Source organism: Somniosus microcephalus, chromosome 18, assembly GCF_052327205.1.
Source record: "Somniosus microcephalus isolate GS21.2 chromosome 18, FLI_Smic_1.0, whole genome shotgun sequence".
NCBI classification, from domain to species: domain Eukaryota; kingdom Metazoa; phylum Chordata; class Chondrichthyes; order Squaliformes; family Somniosidae; genus Somniosus; species Somniosus microcephalus.
The window spans coordinates 14,761,784-14,786,032 of NC_141004.1; the positions used below are offsets into that span (position 1 = coordinate 14,761,784).

General features: G+C 47.8%; 1 protein-coding gene across 6 annotated transcripts in view; it reads right to left on the reverse strand.

Annotated features, from left to right (window-relative positions):
* Positions 1-24,249, reverse strand: part of nfasca (neurofascin homolog (chicken) a) — a 240,547-nt gene that overhangs the window by 96,358 nt on the left and 119,940 nt on the right. For all 6 annotated transcript variants that reach the window (XM_086011089.1, XM_086011085.1, XM_086011088.1 and 3 more), the window contains 6 exons: positions 11,045-11,156; positions 6,853-7,037; positions 5,897-6,028; positions 4,819-4,962; positions 1,223-1,334; positions 128-294 (listed from right to left, as the gene is read on the reverse strand). In XM_086011089.1, the coding sequence (XP_085867215.1) occupies positions 128-294; positions 1,223-1,334; positions 4,819-4,962; positions 5,897-6,028; positions 6,853-7,037; positions 11,045-11,156 (852 nt within the window). The remainder of the gene's footprint in view (positions 1-127; positions 295-1,222; positions 1,335-4,818; positions 4,963-5,896; positions 6,029-6,852; positions 7,038-11,044; positions 11,157-24,249) is intronic.

Genomic DNA, 24,249 nt, shown 5'->3' on the forward strand with positions numbered 1-24,249 from the left:
TGGAATCCCATTCCAGCGGGTTTCTGGCAAACAGGTCCATTAAAAACAGAACCTGTACCAGGTACCAGAAAACAAGTCGGGCCTACTGTAATGCAGAAGCCTCACTACTTTGCACAATAAATCTTACCTTTGACCTCCAGCCGCAACTTGTTCTCAGCCTTGCCCAGCATGTTGGTCGCTATGCAGGTGTAGGTCCCCTCATCAGCCTTCCGAGCTCTTCGCAATTCTAAAGTCCCATTGTCGTGGATGATGTAGTTTCCTCCATATAGATTATTGCCCTGTCCATCCTTAAACCTCAAGACACAAAGGAACAACTTCAGAGAAAGGATGGGATGTCAATCGATGTTATAAAGCATCAAGTTGTGTTGAACTTGTATAGAACCTTGGTTAGACCACACTTGGGAGTACGGTGAGCAATTCTGCTGGTCTCTATATTATACAAAGGATATAGAGGCAGTGGAGAAGGTGCTAAACAGATTTACCAGAACGGAGAGGTTATACCTATCAGGAAAGATTGAATGGATTGCGGCTCTTTTCTCTAGAAAGGGGAAGACTGAAGGGGTGACCTGATGGAGGTCGTTCAGATTATGAAAGGGGTTTGATAGGGTAGACATATTTCCACGTGTGGGCGAGACCAGAACAAGGGGCCATCAATATAAGATACAGGGAACTCTTTGTTATCCGGCACCGACTGAACCGGCGTGGTGCCGATTGATTAAAAAGTCCGGATTACGGAGATATATTTACCAAGGTACGAGAGCCCCGTACACGGCCACAAGTGCAGGAGCCCCGGTTACACGGCCACAGATCCAGGAACCCCGGTTACACGGCCACTAATATACAGTAACACTTACCTGAAGCTACTTCTGAATTTTGCCGGTTAATAGAGATTCCTGGATAATTTAGGTGCCGGGTAAAAGAGAGTTTCCTGTAGTCACTAATAAATCCAATAGGGAATTCAGGCGAAACTTCTTTACCCAGAGAGTGGTGAGAATGTGGAGCTTGCTACTACAGAGGGTGGTTGAGGTGAATAGTATAGATGTATTTAAGGGGAAGCTGGATAAACACATGAGGGAGAAAGGAATAGAAGGATATGTTGATGGGGTGAGATGAAGGAGGGTGGGAGGAGGCTCATAAAGACCTGTTGGGACAAATGACCTGTTTCTGTGATCAGTACGCCACAGTGTAATACTAATCAACGATTCAGTAACCTGCCCCTTACCATCGCAGGGTGGGAATTGGTGAGCCAAAGAACCGACACTCAAGCTTTGTCCGGTTATTTTCAATCACTTTGACGATTTGGTTCCGTCGGGACAGTATTCGAGGCTGAACGTCTGCAAACAAAGAAGGTTCCATCAGCGGTGTCTGAGACAAGCTTTCCAAAAAATACTAATGAGCAGGTGTTGTAGGGCGATAGATATTGTTGGAGTTTAGAAGAATAAGAGGTGACTTGATTGAAACATATAAGATCCTGAGGGGTCTGGACAGGGTGGATGTGGAGAGGATGTTTCCTCTTGTGGGAGAATCTAGAACGAGGGGTCACTGTTTAAAAATAAGGGGTCGCCCATTTAAGACAGAGATGAGGAGAAATTTTTTCTCACAGGGGGTCGTGAGTCTTTGGAACTCTCTTCCTCAGAGGGCAGTGGAAGCAGAGTCTTTGAATATTATTAAGGCAGAGGTAGACAGATTCTTGGTAAGCGGGGGGACAAAAAGTTATCGGGGGTAGGCGGGAGTGTGGAGTAATCAGGTCAGCCATGATCTTATTGAATGGCGGAGCAGGCTCGAAGGGCCGAGTGGCCAACTCCTGCTCCTAATTCGTACGTTCGTTCACTGTAGGAAAGATAGACTTGCATTCAATGGCACCAAAGTTCTTCACAGCCAATGAAATGTAGGTCACTGATCTTTTGCAGGCAAAACGCTCAAAGCAAAGTTCCACAAATGATAATGAGTTGAATGACCCGTTAATTTGGTTTGGCAGTGTTGGTGGAGGATTCATTGTAACCAGGACAACTGCCGGGTCTTTTTTGAAAAGCCACCATGGGAATCCATGGCACCTGGCTCACTTTAACATCTCATCCGATAGACGGCCACCTCTGCCAATGCAGCACTCACCAGAGTTTCAGCCGAGCTTACGTGCTCAAGTCTCTGGAGTGGAGCGGGAACCCACAACCTTTGGACTCAGAGGCAAGAGTGCTACCCACTGAGCCGAGGGTGACACGAGGACCCATCGACTGGGTGGCAGACATTGTCCCTGATGACTTGGTGCTGAAGTGCAAGTGCTCTATAGGGAGGAACTAAAGGGTAAGCAAAAGAATACTCCTCGTTCTTGTTAAAAAAAATTGACAGTTGTGGACGACCCCTCAGTGTCTGGCTCAGACTGTTATCATCTTTTCAGATCTGAATAACCAACAACTGCCCTTTTTCTGATGATTTTCCTTCTGAGGACCCAACTAATGGATGATGCAAAAGGTAAACAGTTAGCAACTTCTAGTTGCATAGGCCTTCATTGGGCTGCTCTTATGGCACCTTGTAAGCTTCATATGAACGCAAGGAAGAGTAATGGGGAAAGACCATCAGACCCACCAATTCTCACTCTACCCATTCTATCATCGTGCTGGCCCACTAATTCTCACTCTACCCATTCTATCATCGTGCTGGCCCACTAATTCTCACTCTACCCATTCTATCCTCGTGCTGGCCCACCAATTCTCACTCTATCCATTCTATCATCGTGCTGGCCCACCAATTCTCACTCTACCCATTCTATCCTCGTGCTGGCCCACCAATTCTCACTCTACCCATTCTATCCTCGTGCTGGCCCACCAATTCTCACTCTACCCATTCTATCCTCGTGCTGGCCCACCAATTCTCACTCTACCCATTCTATCATTGTGCTGGCCCACCAATTCTCACTCTACCCATTCTATCCTCATGCTGGCCCACCAATTCTCACTCTACCCATTCTATCATCGTGCTGGCCCACCAATTCTCACTCTACCCATTCTATCATTGTGCTGGCCCACCAATTCTCACTCTACCCATTCTATCCTCATGCTGGCCCACCAATTCTCACTCTACCCATTCTATCATCGTGCTGGCCCACCAATTCTCACTCTACCCATTCTATGCTCGTCCACTGCCCAGCCCGACTTCTGCCGATGCTAACTCCTGGGGGAGGCAAAATACTTACGGCCAACTTCAGGAAAAAATATTCCCTGACTCCCTAAACCAATCGAGCAAGCTCCAAAAGATCATATTTACCCGAAATGCATCTAGCTATATTTAACTAATTACATCCTGTAGCATTTGGGGCTTTCCTGGCATTGCCTTATTTCTAATGTTTCTTATATATTAAATACAGCATCTCCTGACCTAATATTTATAGCTACTCAATATATGAAATCTAAATTATTGCCACAGCCATTCAGAATATTAATGAGGAAACACTGAGAAATCATTGATTGCATTCCAACAAAGTTCTCACCCTGGTTTACAGGATGGTTCCCACATGAGTCACCAGACAGGCCAGACATCAGACAATTTACCTTTGCATGTTACAGTAGCTGTGAGACAATAAGGTTTGATTCTAAGGAGGGAAAATTCGATTGCTTTGCGCCTCCCATTAGCGCCTAGGGTGCTAACGGTGCACAAAGCAGCTAGTGCCCGGGTGCAGCGGTGTTAGCGCCGCTTGCGAAATTGACCAGTCATTTTGCGGTGGTGCTAAACACTACCGCCATGATTTCCCGCGCCCTCAGATCGTGACATCAGTTAAGCGTGCAACGCCCCGGTAGCACCCCAGACCGGATACTGAGTTGCGCCCCCTGCCTTATCGCCTGCCGCTAGGAACGACAGGTAGAGGGGAACGCTTTCAAGTCGGGAAGGGGCTGGGGGAGCGCTATTTAAAGGTGGCTGTTTCCTGCCTTTTCTTGTCAGCAAAATTTTTGTTTTTAATGCTGTCCTAAGGAGTTTTGGCCTTCAGCACCACTTTTGAGGTTCCTAAGTGCCGAGCTCTTTCCCTGGGCCTATCCATTAGTGCTTCCAACACAATTGCTTTCAAGGTCTCTCCAGGCCGAGATTCAAGGCTGCAATGAGCAGGATGCGGCTGGCCAGCAAGATGGCCCCTCCCCTTTAAGAACTGGATGGCGCCAGTCTGTCTGGCTTCCATGGTAACTGGCATCGCCTGAGCTTCAGTAGCGCTCTGAGGTAGCGCCTCGCTCCCTGACGTTTGCGCCTTAAGAGAGGTGTGCAACGCCTGATTTAGCGCTCAAATCACCTCCAGAGGGCGATGGAGGCAAATTTTGCAGTCGGAGGTGATAATTAGCGCCGGGCGCTAAACTTTGCGCCCGGACAATATTAGCGGCCCAAAATGGACGATACCGAATTTTTCCCCCTAAGAATTTGTGCTACAATAATTTTCAGTCAACGTGCCTAGCAGGGTGCTTGGCTGAGCATTCAAACAGGTCCCGCAAGCTCCCACATCAAGGGAGTAGCATTTCATTCAAGCTAATGAGTGATTTGACAGCACAGTGAACCAATCCTCAGCATACAGAGTTAAGAGAGGAGTTAGAGGACTTCCTCTCTCTCTGTATTGAGTTTGTTTGTTCCTATTTGGATCTCAAATTTTTCAATAAGCTCAGGTGTCCATTCCCATTTATCAACTTAGTTGCCCTTCTTTGCACACCCTCCATGGTCAGCACATCTGCGTTGAAACTCAAGGCAGTAACCCGTCAAGTTGGGCCGTCGTGGGCACAGTGGCAAGCTCAACGCTTTCAGCTCAACGCCAACCAGGGAGGAGAAGCCAGCAGCCTTTAAACGTACCGAGGATGCTGACGAACGCATTGGCCAGTAAGTATCCATGCTCGTTGGAGGCGTTGCACTGGTACACGGCACTGCTTCCGATCTGCGCCTCTCGGAAGATGATCGTATCCCCAGAGACATCACGACTCGGATTCTGACGAACCTCTTTAGAGAAAGAAACAGATAGATGTGTCTTTGTTTAATTTACATTCCCTTGGACTGTTGTCCCACAGGCCGTGGGATACTAAAGGCTTCACACACACACACTCACACACTCACACTCACACACTCACATTCACACAATTCCTGACACGGTGGGGGTAAATTTGACTTTCGGTGATACCGGTAGACTATCCTTTATCCGAAAACCTCGGGACCAGCCGTGTTTCGGTTTTCGGAAAATTTCGGATTTCAGAAGGTATTTTATAAGACTGGGAAATTTGTCGGGGGTGGGGGTCGGGGACGGCGGGGGGGTCGGGGGTGGGGGTTGGCGGGGGGGTCGGCGGGGGGTCGGGGTCGGCGGGGGGGTCGGCGGGGGTCGGCGTCGGTGGGGGGTCGGGGGTGGGGGTCGGCGGGGGGTCGGGGTCGGCGGGGGGGTCGGCGGGGGGGTCGGGGTCGGCGGGGGGTCGGCGGGGGGTCAGGGGTGGGGGTCGGCGGTGGGGGGTCGGGGGTCAAGAAAAGAATATCGGACGGGCCGCTGCAGCTATCGGACAGGCCGCTGTATTGTTGGGTTCACTCTCCCGGTACCTCCTTCACACTGCCCGGCTCGGCCTGCAATCTCCTACCCAGGAGGGAACTCTGTGACCCTCTGCCCTGCTCAGCGTAAGTCGTGCGCCACTCTGGTCATGTCGTGCGCACGACTTACGCTGAACAAAAAAACTTTTGGTTTTTAGAGGTTTTCGGTTTTCGGAAGTTCGGATAAAGGATAGTTTACCTGTAGTATAAAATAGGTGACATTGAATTGGCCGTCCACTAAAGACCATAACCGATTTCCCCTTCCATTTTAACAGGATATATTAGAGAAGCAATGATGAATTGGAGAGGTACACCAGGACCAGCTGGACATGTAGAAGCCACAACACTGTAATCATTAACTCACTTTCTATGGGTTCGCCATTCACCAGCCACTGGATATCGGGCTTGGGGTTCCCATTGGCCCGGCACATCAATCTGCCGTATTCCCCAGGAGCCAGCACCAGGTTCTGGGGCTCATTCAGCCAATATGGAGCAGCTATGAGAATTTTAAAAAAGGTCAAACTGATTATTAGCTAAACACGAGATAGATTATAGAACTTGTATTTTTAAGGCATACAATCATCATTTTTAGATCACTCGTGGAAACACAACACAAACCTCTGTGAAGTGTCCCCTACAAAACCTTTATCACTCAGTAAACCCGACTTACTTTCAAAAGTCTTGGAGGCCCTTCAGTGAGGGCCAATCGATGAATCTGCACTGAGGGCCGAATGGCCTCCTTCTGTGCTGTCTCATTCTATGAGAGCAGTGACTCAGCTGACACCAGCTACGCTGCAATGAAAGCTCTTCCCAACCAACTAAATTGAAATTAAATCTCATTGAGACGTATAAAATTCTTAGAGAGCTTGACAGGGTAGATGCTGAGAGGCTGTTTCCCCTGGCTGGAGAGTCTAGGACCAGGGGTCACAGTCTCAGAATAAGGGGTCGGCCATTTAGGGCTGAGATGAGGAGAAACTTCTTCACTTAGAGGGTGGCGAATCTTTGGAATTCTCTACCCCAGAGGGCTGTGGAGGCTCAGTCGTTGAGTATATTCACGACTGAGATCGATAGAGTTTTGGACATTAAGGCAATCAAGGGGTATGGAGATCAGGCAGGAAAGTGGAACTGAGGTAGAAGATCAGCCCTGATCTTATTGAATGGGGAAGCAGGCTCGAGGGGCCGTGTGGCCGACTCCTGCTCCTAATTCTTAAGTTCTAAAGACGTAGAGATAAACGCAAGAGTAATATTCGACGTGACAGGACGCAGGGGGGTAAATGGAAGCTGAGGCAGTGACCGTAGGGATCTGAATAGAGTCATTACCTTTCACTCTCACTGTGATGGTGTGCCTTATGCTTCCCATTTTATTGGACGCCAGGCAGAAATACTCGCCCGAGTTTTCCTCAGACACGTCAGTGATCCTCAGCGTCTTGTTGAAGTTTTCAATTCGCACCTTTGCCCACGGCAGCTCGCCACCTTTCTTGTACCAAATGATATCCGGTGTGGGCCTGAAAATGAAAGGAATTATTCAGAGTCACAGATCGAATTAAAAAAATTTTTTTTTATTTGTTTATGGGATCAGGGCATCGCTGGTAAGGCCAGCATTTATTGCCCATCCCTAGTTGCCCTTGAGAAGGTGGTGGTGAGCCGCCTTCTTGAACCGTTGCAGTCTGCGTGGTGAAGGTGCTCCCACAGTGCTGTTAGGGAGGGAGTTCCAGGATTTTGACCCAGCGACAATGAAGGATCGGTGATATATTTCCAAGTCAGGATGATGTGTGACTTGGAGGGGAACTTGGAGGTGGTGGTGTTCCCATGCGCCTGCTGCCCTTGTTCTTCTAGGTGGAAGAGGTCACGGGTTTGGGAGGTGCTGCCGAAGAAGCCTTGGCGAGTTGCTGCAGTGCATCTTGTAGATGGTCCACACTGCAGCCAAGGTACACCGGTGGTGGAGGGAGTGAATGTTTAAAGTGGTGGATGGGGTGCCAATCAAGCGGGCCTGCTTTGTCCTGGATGGTGTCGAGCTTCTTGAGTGTTGTTGGAGCTGCACTCATCCAGGCAAGTGGAGAGTATTCCATCACACTCCTGACTTGTGCCTTGTAGAGGTTTAAATGCGTGGCTCAAAGAGTGGTGTGGGAGGAAGGGGTTTCGGTTCATGGGGCACTGGCACCAAACTGGGGAAAGAGGGAGCTGTTCCGTTGGGACGGGCTCCACTTAAACCGGGCTGGGGCCAGTGCCCTGGTGAAGCAAATAACTAGGGCAGTAGACAGGGTTTTAAACTAATAAAGGGGGGTGGGAGGATTCAGGAAAGAGTCAATTTAAAAGCAGCGAGAGAAATATCAAGGCTTTAGAGCAGAGTAGAGTTTTGGGTAAAAATAAGCAGAGTGGGTCAGGAAGGGTCGGAGAGAGTAACAAAGGTAATAAGGCATCAGTGACTAAGGTGACATCAGGAAAAAAGAGAAATAAGTCAAAGCTAAAGGCACTATATCTGAATGCGCAAAGCATTTGCAACAAAATAGATGAATTAATAGCACAGATAGAAATTAATAGGTTTGATCTAATAGCCATAACGGAGACGTGGTTGCAATGTGGCCAAGGTTGGGAACTAAATATTCCAGGATACTTAACTTTTAGAAGAGATAGGCAAAATGGAAAAGGAGGAGGGGCAGCCCTGATAATAAAGGATGGGATAAAGACAGTAGAGAGAAAGGATCTTAGCTCCGAAAATCAAGAAGTAGAATCAGTTTGGGTGGAGCTAAGAAACAGCAAGGGGCAGAAAACGTTGGTGGGAGTTGTTTATAGACCCCAAACAGTAGTTGTAATGTAGGGCAGAGTATAAATCAGGAAATTAGAGGCGCATGTAACAAGGGTAATACAGTGATCATAGGGGACTTTAATCTACATATAGACTGCGCAAACAAAATTTGCAGTAATAGTGCGGAGGACGAATTAATGGAATGTATACAAGATAGTTTTCTAGATCAGTATGTTGAGGAACAAGTTAGGGAACAGGTTATTTTAGATCTAGTACTGTGCAACGAGAAAGGGTTAATTAATAACCTTGTAGTAAAGGGGCCTTTAGGGAAGAGTGGAAAGCTAGTCCCAGGTGATCACAGGTCGGGTAACTCAATCACTTGGCAATCACAGCACGAAAACTTGGGTTTGAACCTCGACATAGTTCAGGAGGGCCTTTTATCGGCCTGATCTGGATTAAACGAGTCCCGTATCTTAGGATGTCGTGGAGACAACAAAGAGACTTGAGCTTTGATTGCCACTTTGTGGTCTATCCCTTGACTGTTCAGCAACGTAAATATGAACTTGTACTGGACCCAATAGGGATTTTATGCTCATTGCAGGTTGACGGCTGTGGCTAGTATCTCTCCCTCTCGGGATTGTCTGAACCTTACAGTTTTGCAGAGTAAACTGGCTCTCCTCATTCAGGCTGATCCCAGAGGTGAAGGTCACAATTGTCAATAAGGAGGGAAAGGAGTGCTTTGATCACTGTGTTTGGTAACATCGTAAATGTTGTGGGTTCAAGTCCCACTTCAGAGACTTGAGCACAAAAATCTAGGCTGACACTCCCAGTGCAGTATTGAGGGAGTGCTGCACTGTCAGAGGTGCCATCTTTTGGATAAGATGTTAAACCGAGGCCCCGTCTGCTCTCTCAGGTGGACTAAAAGATCTCATGGCACTATTTTGAAGAAGAGCAGAGGAGTTAACCCGGTGTCCTGGCCAATATTTAACCCTCAGTCAACATCTAAAACAGTTTATCTGGTCATTATCACATCGCTGTTTGTGGGAGCTTGCTGTGCGCAAATTGGCTGCCACCTTTCCTACATTACAACAGTGACTACAATTCAAAAAGTACTTCATTGGCTGTAAAGCGCTTTGGGACGTCCGGTGGTCATGAAAGGCGCTGCAGAAATGCAAATCTTTCTTTCAAAAATAAATTATTTTGTTACTTATAGAGACCGCGGTAATCCCTCCCCCCACCCACCCCCTCCACCCTGACCTATGTCTGCAGGACTTCTAGGGTCTTTACTCAACACTGAATGGAACTCTCATCAACTGAGAGCTGGCCGGAGTTGCAGTGGGTCTAATGGCCTTCCCCAGACACACTCCCTCGATAGAGGAAGACTCGCCTACTCCGCTCACCCACCCTTCACCCCCAACTAGACTTCTTCCACAGTACGAAATACTGACGGAGAACCGTGTTCCATTCAACATTCCAGCTCATCCCAACACCCACCCCCACCCCCGGGACAAGGAGTATGATTCCACAACCCCCTCCCTCACTACCCAGGAATTTCAGGTCCTCTGGTTCTTCTCTAACTGGTGTAAGCTGGCATAGAGGAGGTCCACATTGCATCTGGCCAAATGTGTTCATGGGGGGAAGGAGAGTACTTGAAAAAGACACTGCGCATCTTACCGAGGTCTCCCCTTCACCACAATGTGCTTCCATCCCTGGACGAGCGTGCGCACACACACATGCACGCACACACACATGCACACACACATTCATGCTCGCACACACACGCATGCCCCCACGCACACAAACTAGCTGGTAACAGTAAAAGTGATGGATAGTCGCCGAAACCCAACCGGTTCACGAATGTCCTTTAACGAAGGAATCCTGTCGTCCTTACCCGGTCTGGTCTATATGTCACTCCAGTCCCACACACCAACGTGAATGACTCTTAACTGCCCTCTAAAGTGACACTCAGTTGTATCAAACCACGATCTGCAGCTGCTTATCCACCACAAGAAGGCGGCCCACCACCACCTTCTCAGGGCAGCTAGGGATGGGCACTAATTCCAAGAGGATTTGAGTGTAAGAGTAAAGATGTCTTACTGCAATTATATAGGGCCCTGGTGAGACCACACCTGGAGTATTGTGTACAATTTTGGTCTCCTTACCTAAGGAAGGATATACTTGCCATTGAGGGAGTGCAACAAAGGTTCACCAGACTGGTTCCTGGGATGGGTGGGGGGGCGGGGGGGGGGGGGGATTGTCCTATGAGGAGAGGTTGAGTAGACTAGGCCTATATTCTCTAGAGTTTAGAAGAATGAGAGGTGATCTCATTGAAACATACAAAATTCTTACAGGGCTTATCAGGGTAGATGCAGGGAGGATTTTTCCCCTGGCTAGAACCAGGGGTCACCGTCTCAGAATAAGGGGTCGGCCATTTAGGACTGAGGTGAGGAGAAATCTCTTCACTCAGAGGGCGGTGAATCTTTGGAATTCTCTACCCCAGAGGGCTGTGGAGGCTCAGTCGTTGAGTATATTCAAGACAGAGATCGATAGATTTTTGGATATTAAGGGAATCAAGGGATATGGGGATAGTGCAGGAAAGTGGAGATGAAGTAGAAGATCAGCCATGATCTTAATGAATGGCGGAGCAGGCTCGAGGGGCCGAAGAGCCGACTCCTGCTCCTATTTCTTATGTAATTCCCGGCTTGCCAGTGATGCCCACACCCCAAGAATGAATAAAAGAGTAGTTAGAACCCTGGTTTTACATACACTCCTGAGGCGATACATTCCAGTAAAAGATCTTCTCCTCGTAGAATGATTCTGCTGCTGGATGTCCCTGTCGGCGACATGAACCTTGGGATCTGCTCTGTGACTGGTCGAGCTACAAACAGACAGATACAGCAATGAGTTAAAAGCCGAAAATCAAAGGAAACCAGCGACAGAAAATAAAACTCATTCAGTCGACGGCTTCAGATATCATCACTGGTAAGACTGCTGTTAAAATATGTGGTTAACTATAAAGAAGGCAAGCCAATGCAGTTATTCAACTGGTCAAAAACTCAGGTCAGATGTGTTAAGCCAGCACCTTATCTGGGCTGTGCACAGTGGAGTTATCAGTTATTTGGATGATATATCTATATATCAGAAGTCTTAAAAGAAAGACTTGCATTTATATAGCGCCTTTCATGACCTCAGGACGTCTCAAAGTGCTTTACAGCCAATGAAGTACTTTTGGAGTGTAGTCACAGTTGTAATGTAGGAAACGCGGCAGCCAATTAGTGCACAGCAAGCTCCCACAAACAGCAATGTGATAATGACCAGATAATCTGTTTTGGTGATGTTGATTGAGGGATAAACATTGGCCCCAGGACACCGGGGATAACTCCCCTGTTCTTCTTCGGAATAGTGTTGTGAATCTTTGGAATTCTCTACCCCAGAGGGCTGTGAATGCTGAATCTTTGAGTATATTCAAGGCTGAGATCGATAGATTTTTGGACTCTAGGGGAATCATGGGATATGGCGATCGGGGGGGGGGAAAGTGGAGTTGAGGTCGAAGATCAGCCGCGATCTTATTGAATGGCGGGGCAGGCTTGAGGGGTCACATGGCCTACTCCTGCTCCTAATTCTTATGTTCTTAAAAGGTTAGGTAAGGGCAGGGCCCTGAAGCGGAGTGTGAGGAAATGGGAGAGAGACTAAATACTTTGTCTGAGTTTTCACAGAGCAGGTAGATATTGGGATTATAGATCAACCAGAGGGAGTGGAGACTATTAGTCAAAGGGAGTAAATTGCTCCAACGTAAGGTAGACCAGGGCCTGATAGTTCACAGCCCAAGATCCGAGGGAAGAAACAGCGGAGATTCTGATCACAAATTTTGAAAATTATGTGGAAAAGGAAAATGGTGCCAGGGGACTGGGGAATGGCCCCTCTGCCAAAATGGAGACAGGGATAAGCCTGGGAATTAGAGGCTGCTTAGTCCCAGGTCAGTTGTTGGTGATTTGTTGAACCCCTAAATTCTGGCCCGATGAAAGATTGAGAGCTGGCAGATCACCTGCTGACAGACAGAAATATTTGATGGAACTCGTATCCGCTGGGATTCTGCCCAGTTTCTTTTGACCAGCCATTTCTTATGTTCATAAGAATCGAGAATCAGGAACATAAGAATCGAGTACAGGAGCAAGGATGTCTTGCTGCAGTTGTACAGGGCCTTGGTGAGACCGCACCTTGAGTATTGTGTGCAGTTTTGGTCACCTTACCTGAGGAAGGATGTTCTTGCCATGGAGAGAGTGCAGCGAAGATTCACCAGACAGATACCTTGGATGGCAGGAATGACGTATGAGGAGAGATTGGGTCGATTGGGCTTATATTTGCTAGAGTTTAGAAGAATGAGAGGGAATCTCATTGAAACTTATAAAATTCTAACAGGACTGGACAGACTAGATGCAGGAAGGATGTTCCCGATGGTGGGGGAGTCCAGAACCAGGGGTCACAGTCTAAGGATAAGGGGTAAGCCATTTAGGACAGAGATGAGGAGGAATTTCTTCACCCAGAGAGTGGTGAACCTGTGGAATTCTCTACCACAAAAAGCAGTTGAGGCCAATTCATTAAATATATTCAAGAAGGAGTTCGATATATTTCCTAAGGCTAAAGGGATCAAGGGATATGGGGAGAAGGCAGGGACAGGGTACTGAGTTTGGATGATCAGCCATGATCTCATTGAATGGTGGAGCGGGCTCGAGGGGCCGAATGGCCTACTCCTGCTCCTATCTTCTATGTTTCTATGTTTTCCAGCCAGGGGGTGTTTGAAGGAGACGGACGATGACAAATCTTTGTGACATCAGGCCGTCTTTTCTGAGCAGATCGGCTTGAAAAGTTTTGGAGGTATATGTGCATCAACTTACTCAGAACTGATTGAAACAGTAAGTGATTAATAAGTAAATCAGAGTTATTTGGTAAAGATATCTGGATAATTGGAGAGCTCTTTCAAAGAGCTGGCACAGTCACGATGGTCCGAAAGGCCTCATTCTGTGCTGAACCATTCCATGTAATGTTTGCTGTGTTAGTGGCTTTAGTGAGGTTGAGCACTGTGTGGGAAAAGAGAGAAAGGGTCCATTTAAATTCTGAAAACGATCTCATCAATTGAATGGGCTCCAGGCATATGCCGTGACAATATTAAAATTGAAAATCCAAGTATTCGCAGGAAGCGGATACTCAAAGATCGTGACCGTTTCACCTTTGCAGCAACCGGGAATTTAAACCCGAAGCTTGGAGCAATAACTCTGGCCATCAGCGCCGTTACTTTGCAGTCTAAGTGGCAGTGCCGTGTAAAACTGGCTTAGGCCCAGGAAACTTGCGATCGGCGCCGATTTTAATGAGGGCGGAGCTGTGATAATTAATTACCTTCGAATTATTTTCGCTGAGGGTAATGACGGAGCGGCGCAAAAGTCCCAGGAAAGTACGGTGTGACGTAATCAATGGCGTAAGTCACTTACTCCGTAATTTCCTCTTTCTTTTGCGGCGGTCAAGGGCTCCCGTTGGTGAGACCCCAGGAAAATCTGGGCCGTTAGATTAGGGGTTAAACCTAAATATGCAGGTAGTTTCTCTTAGTTAAACCCACAAGGGTTTCGCAGAGGGGCAGCAATGATTACAATGTTTACCATCCAAGAGAGGCTGAGAGAAGATAATCTGCCCTTATTGGAAAAGAGATTACAAGATTGGACATGGACCAAGTCTTCAAAATAATGAAGGGAAATTAAAATGCGAAGGTTGGTAGATACGATAGGAGGAGCAGGCGGCATGATTATAACCTCAAGTGAAAGAACTTGCATTTCTATAGCGCCTTTCACATCCTGAGAATATCCCAAAAGTGCTTCACAGCCAATGAATTACTCTTGAAGTGTCGTCTCTGTTGTAATGGCGACAAATTCTATCTTTTAACGCGGAAGAGGAGCCGGATAGGCGTGGCCTCTAGGGAGGAAACAATGGCGTCGCTCTTTCCCCTCCCTACCCTGTAGGCAGACTCGATGCACAGGGAAAGCGTAAGTAACTACGTTCCCTGTCATTCCGTGCCACAATCCTGCTGCACCATTACTGTGGTACTTCGACAAAAGGAAGACAGTAATCAATGACCACTTATATTGCAGTTACAGTATTAGTAAGTTATTGAGTTATTGGGTTAACAGCAGCAGCATCCCATTGAGCTGATCCACACAAATAACATCATTGAATAAGATCTTCAAACATCTAATCCTGTTACTTGATGATGGCAGGATTTACTAAAGGGACACGAACAAAGACATTTGCCATCTCCCTCCCCACCCTCCTGTGTGGTAGATTCTGTCGAGCAGTCACGTTGTCTGGGATAGTCAGACATACAGTAGTAGCCCAGCAAGACAGTGACAAAACTTCTCGGGACTCTTGGCCAGAGGTCAGGCCTCGCACGGCTTCGCCGCTTGATAGTTTCCAACCAAAGAAATCAATGGACCCAAAGTAGCACCTGTCAATTTTCCGAGCAGTCACCTCGCCACGTCATCATTAGCACTGGACCTCATCAAGTCTCGCCCCACGTGCGCGCTAATCTGAGGCGAGGTAAAGGCAATCAGCACAGGAAGCTGGGCAGAGGAACATAGGAATAGGAGGAGGCCACTCAGCCCCTCGAGCCTGTTAGAAACATAGAAAAATAGGAGCAGGAATAGGCCATTCGGCCCTTCGAGCCTGCTCCGCCATTCAATATGATCATGGCTGATCCGCTATCTCAATACCATATTCCCGCTCTCCCCCCATACCCCTTGATGCCTTTTGTGTCTAGAAATCTATCTATTTCCTTCTTAAATATACTCAATGACTGAGCCTCCACAGCCTTCTGTGGTAGAGAATTCCACAGGTTCACCACCCTCTGAGTGAAGAAATGTCTCCTCATCTCAGTCCTAAATGTCCTACCCCGTATCCTGAGACTGTGACCCCTCGTTCTAGAGCTCCCAGTCAGGGGAAACATCCTCCCTGCATCCAATCTGTCTAGCCCTGTCAGAATTTTATACGTTTCAATGCGATTCCCCTCTCATTCTTCTAAACTCTAGTGAATACAGGCCTAGTCGACCCAATCACTCCTCATACGACAGTCCTGCCATCCCAAGAATCACTCTGGTGAACCTTCGCTGCACTCCCTCTATGGCAAGTATTCAATGAGACCGCAGCCTAACTCCATCCACTCGCCTTGGCTCCAAATCCTTTTATACCCTTGGCTAGCAAAAATCTATCGATCTCAGATTTTAAATTATTAATTGAGCCCCAGCATCTACTGCTTTGTGTGGGAGAGAGTTCCACACTTCTACCACCCTTTTGCATGAAGAAGTGTTCCCTAACATCTCTCCTGAATGGCCTGGCTCTGATTTTAAAGGTTATGTCTCCTTGTCCAAGACTGCCCCCACCAGCGGAAAAAGTTTCTCTCTATCTATCCTATCAATTCCTTTCACAATCCTAAAATCCTCAATCAAATCACCCCCTTGGCCTCTATATTCTCGAGCAGCGCGAGATGAAAACCGAATATCATCGGGTGTCATTTTAAAAAAATGTTCCAGGCCACCGATAACTTTTGAAAGCAGCAAATGTCACATTCAGCAATGGCAATCCCTAATCTGACACTAATCACTTTTGTTAGCATATCGGTTTACTCACATACGACCATATGTTTTCTCAGGGCCATAGTATACCCCGCAGGCTTCAGCTTACTGCTAGGCCTCAAATAAACATGGCAAACAGGCCTGCTGTTTATTTTCTGGTTTTTTTTGATGAATTTTGTTCATTGGGGTCTGGGATAGTAATGCCTGGGAGAGCAACCTGACATTTTTTTTATTTGTTCACGAGATGTGGGCATCGACAGCAAGGCCCAGCATTTATTGCCCATCCCTAGTTGCCCTTGAGAAGGTGGTGGTGAGCCGCCTTCTTGAACTGCTACAGCCCGTGTGGTGAAGGTGCTCCCACAGTGCTGTTAGGGAGGGAGTACCAGGATTTTGACCCAGCGACGATGAAGGAACGGCCGATATATTTCCAAGTCAGGATGGTGTGTGACTTGGAGGAGAACTTGGAGGTGTTGGTGTTCCCATGCGCCTGCTGCCTTTGTCCTTCTAGGTGGAAGAGGTCGCGGGTTTGGGTGGCGCTGCCGAAGAAGCCTTGGCGAGTTGCTGCAGTGCATCTTGTAGATGATACACACTGCAGCCACAGTGCGCTGGTGGTAGAGGGAGAGAACGTTTAACATGGGGGATGGGGTGTCAATCAAGTGGGCTGCTTTGTCCTGGATGGTGTCCAGCTTCTTGAGTGTTGTTGGAGCTGCACTCATCCAGGCAAGTGGAAAGTATTCCATCACAATCTCCTCTCCCTCTATACTGTCCCAAAAATGTACCTTAACCCCAGCTTCAGAGATAGAGCCCCACTGGACCTATTGTGCGTGTCGATTTTCTTCCTGCACTCATCGAGATAAGGAACGTTATTACTGGGCAAACGGAACAATTTCCATATTGGCTGTGCGCTGTCAGTATCGAGCACTCCCAGATCTGCTACAGGTATACTGGATGAAGTGTGAAGCTCCTTTTACTTTGCCTCAACAATGTGCCTTAGCGCCAACTTTTGAAGAGCGCCCCTTACATCCCCCTACATTTTCCCCATTTCCTCCACCGTGGCCTCTTAGCAAGACAACCAACGTAGTGCCAACGAGTGTGGGATTAGGGACCCATGCCCACTGGGAGCTGGCGTGAGATTGCCGAAACCCATCTCACACAGGGCTTTACGGCGGACAGACAGTCAGGGTGGCCAACTCTGATTAGCTGTTTCCCGGCGGTTTTATCACAAGACCTTCGGCCTCCAACTGCCCCGTCCGGTCAAACAGCCATTTTCCTATCCTCGATATTTTTCTAATTAATAAAAAGTGTTTAAAGAAAATGAAAAAAAAAGACCTTTCTTTTTTAATGTCCCCTATGATTTTTCTCTCGGGTTAATTCCTGGAGATTCCAGGATAATCCAGGAGGGTTGGTAACCCTGCAGACAGAAGGGATTTTCATCTCATGAGTCTGATCGTAGAGTTGAATGGCCAAAACCACCCCTTTTTCCCCAGTTAGAGGTTTCTGTGACCCGGGAGTAAATCCGGTCTGGTGTATTCTGTGTGAGAAAGGGAGCGTCTATGACAGCCAAGCAATTGGAAGAGTTGAGTTGAATCATCGCTCAGTGCTCTCCACTGGGTGTCCAACAAGCCACTGATACAGCAGCCAAGCCACCTTGAAAGTGGTCCGAGTCTCCATTGTGCCCGGGCCTCCCGGGGATATTGTCCCCAAAACATTCTCCCATCCTCGCAAATCCTGCAGGGAATTGACTTCTTGTTGAGGCCCGGTTCCATGGGCACCGATCACTCTTCCAGAGCTCGGGTAAATGAGCGTTATTCACGCCTGAGCTTGACAATGGGCTGGATTTTCATTGAGGAGGCGGGTAGGAGGCGGGACTACAACTTTTGGGGTTGTAGTCCTGCCTCTATCGAGTTGTGGCCAACCCACGTGATTTTCACTTGATTGACCTTGTTGAGTCCGCACAGTGGGCTCAGCAGGCCAATTAAGGGCCAACCGGCAACAGGTGACATCACAGATTGACATTTCATCTGTCAAGACCTTTTGACAGGTGAAATATCAGCGTTTCACAGCTCTTTGAAGCTGTCAAACACTGACAATGTACTCTAAGTTAATTCCTTCCTCTCAGGCTGATTTAGAGATCTCTCCGGAACAGAAGGTTGAATGCTGCAGATTTTGACAGATCGCAGCCATTCTGCTTTCTGTGCCGGTGAGATGAGGGACTCCTGAGACCTGAAGGAAGGAAGGCTGTAAAGGTAAGTACATGTAAGTAAAACTTCTTTAAACACTTTACAGACACCAAACACACTTACCTCTGCACTCATGCACCCATCACTCACCTAAACACTGGACATCTCGAACCCTCCAAGCCCTTCATCCCGACGGTCCGCCTCGCTAACTTGGCGTGGTTTGGAGCCGTCGGGAATCCCACACTTCACCAATAAAAATAGGGATTAGGCTAAAAACTGCCTGTTCACTACCTGTTAACAGGCAGTTAATTGGCACTAATCCCATTCCCGCCTCGGGGAGGCGGGTCCCAATGCGGGTCGGGTACCCGCCTCCTTTGAAACTGGCATGGAGGTGGGTTGGGGGCGGGATGGGATCGTGCCCCCCGATTTCAAGATTTTAAGCCCCCACAGGCCTCCAATCCCGCCTCCACGGCTCAATGAAAATCCTGCCCTTAATGTCAACCGGCTATGTGGTCATGTGGGCCATCACACCTCAGCCTGATTCTATTCTCATCCGGCATCCATATGCACACGTTTCCCTGCAGTATTTTTGTTAGCTAGCGATCGTGAGTGCGCACTCCGACAGATTATTAATCCCCCCTCTCTCTAAACTAGGGGCCAATTATAGCACCTAAGGGATCAGCAAAGATCTGCGTTTAAACCTGGGACCTTCCCACCCTGCACGGCTCAGCTATGCACTGGATAAGCTCGCCGAGGATTCAGGAGAGGTCAGTCTTTTTGATCTTCACTTCGGAACTCAGGCTGTCGAAGCATATATTGAAGAGGGGAAAAAATAATGGCCCTGAACTTGCTGTTGGTATGACGACATATTCTCAGGGTGCACCGTCATACCGCCTTTTGAAACCGACCGCAACTTTGGTATTTGTCCTCCCGAAGTTGTGGTCTGTCACTGAAAGCTCCAAAACTGGCTGCGCTGTGCGCCCGCCCGCCCACCCACGGAGCTGGCAATCAGTGAAATCTCGTAAATCATTAAAACTGATGAAAACATCGGCTCTTCGACAGTAATTACGCTGTTAAATTCCCCACTAAAAGTTAGACCCAAAGGGATTAGGTGTAACTGGGCTTTTAACAGCGTATTGTCTGCTAAACAAACGTTAAGGGCCTGGAAAATTAATTTTAATTTTGTGCAGTGTGAAATTTGTCCATTTTAAATAAAAATAAATTTTTTAAAGAAACTTAAAAAAAAATGTTTTAATTTGTTTATTAAGCTTGTGCATCTTTATTTCAGGTTTTTGCCTTTTCCCCGTGTGAGAACCCCAATCTTTCTTTTGCTCTCTCCAACTATTTTAAAAAGTTCGAAATTTAAGGGCCGACTCACTTCCTAGTTCACTGTCGGGGAATTCTGCCTTGTGATTGGCTGCTCAGACAGCCTGGCGACGTCACAGCAGTTCGCACAAGGGAATCCCCGTTAAGTTCCGTCGAACTGAATTGAAGGTCGGAAAACCCGAAGTTCTCGACACAGGGGATGGCGAGATCCCTGTGCGGGAGCATAGTTTGTGGGGGGGGCGGTGCCCAGTGGTGAACGCCTTCGCTTCGCTGCTGGCTGCAAATTCCAAGCCAATAATTTCTTGGCAGTAAAAATGAACGGCACGTTGGGATAAGTTGTGTTAAAGGATTAGTCGCGGGGGGTGCAGCAACGCAGAAACAGCGGAGGATTTAAGCAGCAATCGTAACTACGCGAGACGAGGTTAGTCCTTTGGGTGAAGCCGCCGACTGCAGTTGCACAGCATGGTAAGTCTGTGTCTTCACCGCTTCACAAGCTTTTGTCTCTGGTTACAGCTCTCTGTCAGTTAGGATTACTGCATTTGATGGAAAATAACAGAGGCCCCTCGCACCGGGGTGTGTCTCCCACTTTACTCATGCGCTTTCCACCTGCGAGATTCATAGAATCATAGAACCATAAAAATTTACAGCACGGAAGGAGGCCATTTCGGCCCATTGTGTCCATGCCGGCCGACAAAGAGCTATCCAGCCTAATCCCACGTCCCAGCTCTTGGTCCGTAGCCCTGTAGGTTACGGCACTTCAAGTGCATATCCAAGCACTTTTTAAATGTGATGAGGGTTTCTGCCTCTACCACCCTTTCAGGCAGTGAGTTCCAGACCCCCACCACCCTCTGGGTGAAGAAATTTCCCCCCAAATCCCCTCTAAACCTTCTACCAATTACTTTAAATCTATGTCCCCTGATTGTTGACCCCTCTGCTAAGGGAAATAGGTCCTTCCTATCCACTCTATCTAGGCCCCTCATAATTCTATACACCTCAATAAGTCTCCCCTCAGCCTCCTCTCTTCCAAAGAAAACATCCCCAGCCTATCCAATCTTTCCTCATAGCTAAAATTCCCCAGTCCAGGCAACATCCTTGTAAATCTCCTCTGCACCCTCTCTAGTGCAATCACATCCTTCCTGTAATGTGGTGACCAGAACTGCATGCAGTACTCTAGCTGTGGCCTAACTAGTGTTTGATACAGTTTAAGCATAACCCCCCTGCTCTTACATTCTATGCCTCGGCTAATAAAGGCAAGTATTCCATAAACCACCTTATCTACCTGGCCTGCTACCTTCAGGGATCTGTGGACCTGCACTCCAAGGTCCCTTTGTTCCTCTACACTACTTAGTATCCTACCATTTAATGTGTATTCCCTTGCCTTGTTAGACCTCCCAAAATGCATTACCTTACACTTCTCCGGATTGAATTCAATTTGCCACTGTTCTGCCCATCTGACCAGTCCGCTGATATCTTCCTGCAGTCTACAGCTTTCTTCTTCATTATCAACCACACGGCCGATTTTAGTATCATCTGCAAACTTCTTTATCATACCCCCTACATTCAAGTCTAAATCATTGATACATACCACAAAAAGCAAGGGACACAGTACTGAGCCCTGCGGAACCTCACTGGGTTACCACTCTTCACTGAAGTGTCATGAATTACCTCATCAATAAGCATATCTGCTGAGTTTGGTGGAGTGTTTGCCTTGGACCAGAGGCAACATAAAGAAATGTTTTTTTTTTAGACAGTAAGTTGTTGTGATCTGGAATGCACTGCGGTGGAAGCAGATTCAATAGTACCTTTCAAAAGGGAATTGGAAATGTGCAGGGAAATGGGGAAAGAGCAGGTGGGAGTAGGACTAATTGGATAGCTCTTTCAAAGAGCCGGCACAGGCACGATGGGCCGAAAGGCCTCCTTCTGCACTGTATCATTCTATGAAGCAGATGACTGTGGATGTAGACCTCTACACTGGCAGAAGGAGACATTGGGAGAGGTGGCTAAATGTTTGGTCAAAGAGGTAAGTTTTAAGGATTGTCTTAAAGGAGAAGAGGCGGAGAGGTTTAGGGAGGGAATTCCAGAGCTTAGGGCCTAGGCAGCTGAAGGCACAGCTGACAGTGGTGGGGTGAAGGAAGTTGGGGACTTGCAAGAGGCCGGAGTTGGTAGAACGAAGAATTCTCGGAGGTTTGTAAATCAAGCATTCCTTCTGCGGTTCCCATCAGTTCGTAGCTGGATGGACCAATGGCAAGATTCTCTTGACTCTGACAAATCTGCTCCCTCTACTGCTAGACACAAGAACAGAAAGGGGAATAAGACCGTAAGCTAATCTGCGACCCAATCTGGCCTAGCCCTCTGCTCATTCGAGCCTAGCTGAGCTCTTGTCCGACCAGCCTGGGCCTCAACAGCCCAGCTCACCCGAAGAAGGTTTGCAGTAACTGACAACTCCTCCTGGGAGGTAGAGGAGGAAAACTGGGCACTGAAAAAGATTTTGCTTTGGAAATCAAAAAGTTTTATTAAAACAAAAGACAAGCGATCCGAAGTTGCCCAATTAGGCCATGAACATTACTGGAACAGCAGCAAGCTACTTCATCCCACATTACAATTAAAGACGCCACATCCATTCAAAACTGAGAGAGGAAAAGATGTAGAAGTATGAGTTTCACCAGCAGTCCATCGCCCCGGTGCTCACTGACCTACGTTGGCTCTTGGTCCCTGAACGCCTCAATTTTAGAATTCTCAGCCTCGTGTTCAAATCCCTCCGTGGCCTCGCCCCTCTCTTATCTCTGTAATCTCCTCCAGCCCTACAATTCTTGTTCCACCAACTCCGGCCTCTTGCACATCCCCTGACATGAATCAGTCATTCATGAAAGAAAGACTAATGAAATAATACTGAGCGGCCTGCGGGTGGCGCTGTCCAGGGAGAGTATAAATACTCGGGCACGGGCCCAGCTTGTGCAGGACATTCTTAACAGGAACTAGTGAAGGACACAACTAGACCGCCATGTTGTAAAACAGTTGATTAAAGCTTTGTTTAACGCTTAGACCAAGTGCCTAGTAGTTTTCTTACATCATCCCCGACTTCCTTCGCCCCACCATTGTCAGCCGTGCCTTCAGCTGCATGGGCCCTAAACTCTGGAATTCCCTCCCTAAACCTCTCCTCCTTTAAGACGCTCCTTAAAACCTACCTCTTTGAACAAGCTTTTAGCCACCTGTCCTAATGTCTCCTTCTTTGGCACGGTGTCAATTTATTTTATCTGATAACGCTCCTACAAAGCGCCTTGAGATGTTTTACTATGTTAATGGCGCTATATAAATGCAAGTTGCTGTTGTTGTAGAATTTTAGACAGTGCCTATACTACTCCTCAGATCCAGCCTGTTTGCCCTCCCAAACCCAGGAGGCGACCTCTACCACCTAGAAGGACAAGGGCAGCAGGCGCATGGGAACACCACCACCTCCAAGTTCCCCTCCAAGTCACACACCATCCTGACTTAGAAATATATCGGCCGTTCTTTCTTCGGTGCTGGGTCAAAATCCTGGAACTCCCTCCCTAACAGCACTGTGGGAGCACCTTCACCACACAGACTGCAGCGGTTCAAGAAGGCGGCTCACCACCACCTTCTCAAGGGCAACTAGGGATGGGCAATAAATGCTGGCCTTGCCAGCAACGCCCACATCCCGAGAATGAATAAAAGCAAAACCCCACAAACACGCAGCTATTTTAATACCTAGAAGCTGAAAATGACAAGGAGGAAATCGGGCTGGCTCAGTGACCCAGAATTCCATGCAGCTCTGATGTCATATCCTATTAGAGGTTCACGGAGCTACTTTAGTTGAGCATTGATGTTCAGTCTTAAACTATCTGGTTGGTTGAGATCATGAAGAATTAGCCCCCTCATTCAATATTAATTTTCTATTGGGTTTGGCCCCCCTTTCCCCATGTTGCATCCCCTCGCACGGGTGACCACATCAGGGTTGCCAACCCTCCAGGATTGCCCTGGAGTCTCCAGGAATTGAAGATTAATCCCCTGGGCACTGCGGTGAGCAAAAACCCAGGAGGAAAATCACTGGGGAATTGTGTTTCTTTGAACATTTTTGTTTATTAGTGGTAAATATATTGCAGATGGGAGGAAAAAAAACGTCTGTTTGACTGGGTGGGAGGCCATGTGATGAAAGCTGCAGGAATACGCCCAGCTAGAGTTGGCAACCCTAGGCGGCATAGGTGGGCACCCTGCTCTCGTGTCTCTGCCTGTAATTCTGTAATTTCCCGCTAGCTAGTGGGTCCAAGTGGACATTGTTGACTGCTCTGATTTTGAATCCCTGCTCATGGAGACCAACATGACGAAGCATGCATGATACATGGAAAAGCCAATGGGTGATCTAATTGAGATGTTTTATATGGTGAAAGCAGTTGACGGGGCTTCCTCGAGCCCCATTATTTCCTCTGCTGGGAGAGTCCAGAACAAGGTCCCAAACCCGCGACCTCTTCCACCTAGAAGGACAAGGGCAGCAGGCGCATGGGAACACCACCATCTCCAAGTTCCCCTCCAAGTCACGCACCATCCTGACTTGGAAGTATATCGGCCGATCCTTCGTCGTCGCTGGGTCAAAATCCTGGAACTCCCTCCCTAACAGCACTGTGGGAGCACCTTCACCACACGGACTGCAGCGGTTCAAGAAGGCGGCTCATCCCCACCTTCTCTGGGGCAATTAGGGAATGGCCTTGCCAGCGACGTCCACATCCCACGAATGAATAAAAAAAAACTTAAAATTAGAGTTAGGCTGCTCAGGGGTGACGTCAGGAAGCACTTCTTCACACAAAGGGTGGTGGAAATCTGGAACTCTCTTCCCTAA